The sequence below is a fragment of the Bos javanicus genome, chromosome 19 (genome assembly GCF_032452875.1).
Source record: "Bos javanicus breed banteng chromosome 19, ARS-OSU_banteng_1.0, whole genome shotgun sequence".
Classification (NCBI taxonomy): Eukaryota; Metazoa; Chordata; class Mammalia; order Artiodactyla; family Bovidae; genus Bos; species Bos javanicus.
Window position 1 is genome coordinate 16847438 of NC_083886.1, and position 6000 is coordinate 16853437.

Sequence of the window (6000 nt, forward strand, 5' to 3'; positions counted from 1 at the left end):
CTGCCAAGGCAGGACGCTAGGGTTTGATCCTCGGGTTGGGAAGATGCCCTGGAGAAGGAAGTGGCAACCCACTGCAGTATTCTTTTCTTTTTTCAGCAAAATGTGTCCACGTTACATTTTTCTCTTTTTTAAAATCTATTTTTAATTGAAGGATAATTATAATATTGTGATAGTTTCTGCCATACATCAACATGGATCAGCCACAGGTATACATATATCCCCTGCCTCTTGAGCCTCGTGCCCCATCTCCCACTCCCTCCCACCCCTCTAGGTTGTCACGGAGCCCCGGTTTGAGTTCCCTGAGTCGCACAGCAAGTTTCCCCTGGCTATCTATTTTACATATGTTAGTGTGCATGTTTCCACTCCAGTATTCTTGCCTGGAGAATCCCAAGGGCAGAGGAGCCTGGCAGGCTACAGTCCATGGGGTTGCGAAGAGTCGGACATGACTTAGCGACTGGACAACAACAAATCACCTGTCCATCCATGGCCCTGAGTGTCCCGGGCAGTGTGCTAAGCCCTGGCGGTGTGGGGGACAGAGCAGAAAAAGCCCACCGCCTGCCTGCACTACTCCAGAACTAACTGAGCACAGAGAAGACACCGATATCTAAGGAGAAGGCAAGGTAGATAGATTTACTCCAAGAGAAGCAAAGCCAGGACACGGAGGCCCTACTGGAGCTGGGGTTTAGTAAGCAGGTGAGATTCTAGCAGGTGAGGGAGGCCAAAGGATCCTTAATAGGAGGCTCAGGGGTGAGGAGGGTGCACCGTGGGAACTATTGAGAGTGTCTGAGCTGCCTGGAGGTGGGACCCTCACTGGGCTTTTGGAAGGGAATTCTGGTAGCAAGACACAGGGGGTGGGGGCAGAACCGTGCCTAGACCCAGCCTTGAGCTGTGTTTCCTTCCTGCTGCACCCCCAAATGCCCTGGGAACAGGCCACAAGCACAGCCCCTGCGGTTCCAGTGCTCAGACATCCAGAGGCCCCCCTCCCCATCTGCGCCCCCCCCCCCACCCGCAGTCTTGCACGCAGAGCCCCAGATTTCTTGTTCCCAGCTGCGTTCCCCCAGCCCATTCTTCTGATAAAGCACTGAGATTGGCTGTTCTTGGTGAAATGAACGCAAAACAGCCCCCCTACCCTGAGCCACCCCCTTCCCCTGAAGCCGGGGAGAATCAATCTACTAGTAGAGGGAAGTCAGACCGTTCCCCACCCACTCTTAGCCTCAGGACCCTAGATTCCCAGAGCCTGTTCCTGTTATTCTTTCAGGGTAAGAGAGGCCGCTGGTTAGAGACCTTGGCCGCGCTCACGGCCCGCTTGGTCATGTTCCTAGGAACCGGGTCGACGTGGGCAAAAGCTGAGCGCGGCACATGGATGGTCCTCCGCCCATGCGGAGAGCCCTCCGCCCCCTCTATCCTAGCCCCTCTCCAGGCTGGCCAGGCTCACCCCTCGGCGTGGGGCAACCAGGTCCCCCACCCCCTTGCGGGTTGGCTAAGGGTGTCCCAGCTCCGCTCGTCTCCCGTTGGGAGGGGTCGGAGCATCTCTTTCTTCATTCTTCCTCCCCACCTCCAGCTCTCTCCCTCCCTGCTTGGTCAGCGCCCCTGACCTCCTGGAGCGCCTCCAGCTTGCGTAAGGCCCGCTGCAGCCTCCTTCCGTCGGATCTGAGTTCCCACTCCGGGGTGGGGGGGTGGGTGCTGTTCCGCGACCCTCGGGCCCCCATCCGTATCCCTGCCGTCCCACTGCCAAAGCGCGCCAACCCCGGCTCCTCCCTCTCCCACCCCCTTTACCGCGGAGCCCGAGGCGAGCCTGGGGAGCAGACGCAACAGATTGCAGAACCCGAGCGAGAGAGAGAGCACGGAGCCCGCTCCCTCCGCCCGCCGCCCCGGCCTGCACCCGCGGCCCAGACCCCCGCCCTCCGGCTGGGCTCAGCCGGCCATTTAGATGCAGCTCACAGGACGGCGGGCGGGCGAGTCGCGCGGCTCCCCGGGCCCCTGTCAGTCCACTCCCCTTCTCCAACACCGCCGCAGGGAGCGAGGCAGTGGGCGGCGCGGCCCCGCACCCGGCTGCGCGCCAGTGGCGGGGTAGACACAATCCCCGCGGACCCGAGCAGCTCCCCGGGGCCCCGCCGGTTGCCAGGTTGGGAGCGACCGGAGGGGTGGCCCGGACGCGATCCGCCGGATCCCTCGGGTCCCTTTAGATTTCCGTGGGTGGACACGCCCCCAAGACTCCCGGGTTTGGACCTTTCTTTCTAATCCGGAGAGGGTTGAAGGGATACCCCTGCACCCTCCCGTCCTTTTCCAGGGCCGGATTCGGCCCCCAGGGCGGGGCTCGCAGCCTCCGCTCCCGCCAAAGGGTTTGCGGGGGCTAGAGGTAACTCGATCTGCAGCCCGAGATGCTAAGCTGGGAGCGGCGGCTGCGAGTCCAGGGGGTGGGGGTTCGTCTTCTCCGGGCTCCTGTCTGCCGGCTCCAGCGGTACCCGCCGCATCTTCACTCCCGAGTCCGCGCCGCGACACTTACCGTGGGCGAGCAGCGCCGAGAGGCAGAGCAGGGCGGCGCCGCCGCGGCCCGGCATCCCTGGGGCCATGGCCGGCCGAGGAAGGGGCGGCAGGGGGCAGCGGTCGACGACGACTTGGTCCTAGGCTGGGCTTGGTCACATCCAACTTCAGGTGGCCGTGGGCGCCCGGCTGTCTCTGCTGAGGCTCCGGGGGCCAGGGAGTGCAATTGGGGGTACTTTGAGGGGAGGGGGCGTCCCAGGCGCCGCCGGCTACACCCTCAGAACTGGTGGGGGCGCCGCTCGGGGCGGGAGGAGCCTCTAACTCCCCCCGTCTGGTGCCCCCTGCAGGATCAGTGCGGCTAGTAGGGGGGGAGTCGCACGTGCGGGCCCCGGGCCGGGTGGCCACTAGCGTCTCGCAGCCTTGCCTAAAGCCCAGTGTCCGTTTCCCCAGCCCCGCGGCCCAGCTCGAATCCGAACTCGCTGGAGGGTGCAGATTTCCAAAGCAAGCCCCAGTTTCTTCGGCTTCGGTAGTAACCCCACATGGATAGCGCGGCTTTCTTCCTCCCGAACAGCCTGCAACAGCAGCAGCAGCTCCAGCATAAAAATCCCAGGTTAGGCGCAAATGAATAATTTCTTTCGCAAATGAAAGGGAAAATCCAAGCAACTTTAATCCATCTAGAGAAGGAAAAGTTTCCGTGCAGTGCTGAGACCGGCGGCGCGGGTCGCCACGACCCTAGACAACGCCCGCACTGAGGGCCCCGGGGTGGGCGGCCAGCGGCTGGTCCCTTCGCCGAGCTCCCTTGCTTGGCTCTCTCTCCAGTCTCGACCAGGGCCCGGGCTCCACACGGGCAGGCTCAGCGCCGCCTGCCCGGGCAGCGGCACCGCGGCTGGGGCGAGGGTGGGGCGGCCGGAACGAGCTGCCCCATGAAGATGGGGTTTGGAGAAGCTACGGAGCGGGAAGGCGGGCTACATCGCCCGAGCCCAGCCTTTCCTGCCCCGAGCGCCGACTCCAGCCTCCTGGCCGCGAGCGTAGTGGGATGGAGAGGGGTTTGGCCAGCTCGCGGCAACCCCTGGTCGCCTCCCTGTCCTCCCGGGTCTCGCTGTCTCAGCCGAGGGGCGCGCTGCTCCGCCGCGCTCCTCGCCTTCCCCGGGGGAGTCTGCACAAACCTTGAACTTTTCCGGGGTTCAGAGTCTCCGACGCCTCCTTCTCCCCGCCGCCCCCGCCCTGCCCCCGGACGCCCGAGGTCTCGGTGCAGCCGGGCATCCGCTCGTGCTCTCTCTTCCTCTCGCGGAGTCAGTTTGGGTGAGCGGAGCGCCGCGCCAGCCTGGGCTGCGGGCGGCGAGACCCGGGCGCCACGCCAGGGGCCGGGGCACCGGGCGCCGGCGCAGCCCGCGGCCGGGGAGGCGGCAGCTGGTGCCTACCGGGCCAAGCGGAGAGGAGGTGCCGGCAGGAGGGCCGGCTCCCCATGGACGAATGTGGGGAAGGGGGTGGGGGGAGAGAAGAAAAATCAAGGAGCAAAAAGGAAGAGGAGGTGGGGGGGGGGGCACAGTTGCACGAAGCAGCCGCCGCCGCCGCCGCCGCCGCCTCCTCGGCGATCGCGCCGGCTGCTCCGCCGTAAATGACTCGAGAGAGACACACACACTAGCGCTCGCCCGCCCTCCTCCCCCGTCCGGGATCGAGCGCCCACCCCGGCGGCGGCAGCGGGCGCCGAGCCGGGCGCGCTAGCTCCTCTGCCCTCCCCTCTCAGATTCCCCGTGGTCACGTGGCCTCGGAGCGCGCGGCCCACGACTCGCGCGCCACGGAGACCCCCCCACCCCCGCTCGAACTCCCCCTCCCCGGTCCACGTGTCCATTCCGCATTCCCAGCCTGGGGGCGCGCGCGGTTCCTTAATGAGACTTGGGCGAGGGCCGACCTCGCGATTCCGCGGTTTTATTTTTTTCCTCCCCAGTGTAGGCTAGCGCTGGGGCCCGAGTGGGGCCCGCCGGCCGGCTGCGGCGGTCGCGTTTCGCCCCGGGTAGACGCCAACCGCAGCCTCCCGCTGTCCCTTTTCAAAGGATGCTCGCTCTTCGCTGGGCGTCAGAGCCGTTTTGCAGCCTCTCGGCCAGATGCGCGGGGCGAGGGTACCCTATCCACACCCCCAGAGTCTGGGCGTGGGGTCTCTCCAGAGCTCCGGGTAGCAATCAGCCTGGGCGCCGCGCACAGCTTCGTTTGGGGATGGGGTCCGGGGCGCCGGTCCCCGGAAAACCTCTGCGTTGCTGGGGATGGAGGGGGCGCGGAGAGGAGGAAACGTGCCTTCCCACAAGTTGTTTTGCAAATCTTTAAAGGGACGTGGCGTGGGGGTGGGGAGCTGCCCTCCTGCACACTCACCCAGGCACCTGCTAATGGGGGGTGGGGAGCGGGGCTGGGGTGGCGTTCTCTCCCACCGTCAGGCCCGTTCCATTAGAGCGCAACCCAGATCAGACCAGACAAGTCAACCGTCAGCTGTCAGCCAGGCATCAGATCAATAGAAATGATTTTACAGCCTCGTTGGGTATCAAGCCCCAACACTCCAAGGGCTGGGTCTCAATCCCACTCTACTTTGGAGGAAGTGGGTCTTCAGTCCTATGGACATAGCTCTTTTGGGGGTGGGGGCGGTGGTGTATGGACCTTTAGGGTCACCCCCCCACCAAAGTTCTTCACCCATCCTGACTGAGAATGTGGGTAGAGGCAGGTCAGAGCAAGGCCCCCTGGGGTGCTTCCTCTCTGTCCCTCAATCTGCTTGACTGGTCCTAGATCTCCGACACAGTGAGTTTCCTTTTCATCTAGAAAAGTGACATCTCCTGTTTGGAAAATGGGCTTGGACGGGTCTCAGAAGCCTTCCTCCTCCCGGCCTGCTGGCTGTGGCTCCTCAGCTTGGTACTGGGGCCTGTGGAGAGCGGCTCCCCAATCCCACATCTGTGTGGAGCTCTGAGGTGCAGCCTGGGGCCAGCTGGCCTGGCCCTCGGAGGCCCTGGGGATGGAAGGTGCTGGAGTCGTCAAGGCAGGCGATTCTCATTAGGCCCCTAATGCCTGCTGGCAATTAATGTCACCCAAGGGCTTATTAACCATCCCACTGAGAGGCGAGCCAGCAATCAGGCTCTGTACGGGAGAAAGGGGGAAACAAACTGCCTCCTGAGACCCTGCTGGGGTAGAGGGATGGGGGGGGTGCAGGGAGGTCTCCCACTTCTGCCCACCTCCCCCCAAGGAAGGGGCCCAGTCCAGAGGACAGACATGTTTGCTTTTCTGAGCCGAGGACCCACTTTCCCCAGGATGTGGATCAGCAATCTCAGCCCACTCTCCTGGCCTCCTCTGGAGACTGGGCACTGAGCTCGGTATTCTGGTTCTTCTCTCCACTCCCTGCCACCTACAGCCCTTAGGTAACAAGAAGCTAGTCTCTCTTGGCCCACTCAGTTTCCCCTGCTCCCTCCTTCCCTCCCTCTGTCCCTACAAGAGATGGTGCATATTTCTGATGTCAAGCCCCTCCTCAAAACAGTGAGC

At 63.8% G+C, this 6000-nt stretch overlaps 1 protein-coding gene across 1 annotated transcript in view; it reads right to left on the reverse strand.

Annotated features, from left to right (window-relative positions):
* TMEM132E (transmembrane protein 132E) overlaps positions 1-4618 on the reverse strand; it is a 63183-nt gene extending 58565 nt beyond the window's left edge. The window contains exon 1 of the mRNA XM_061390393.1: positions 2507-4618. Within this exon, the coding sequence (XP_061246377.1) occupies positions 2507-2573 (67 nt within the window). The 5' untranslated portion in view covers positions 2574-4618. The remainder of the gene's footprint in view (positions 1-2506) is intronic.
* Positions 4619-6000: the final 1382 nt, after the last annotated feature.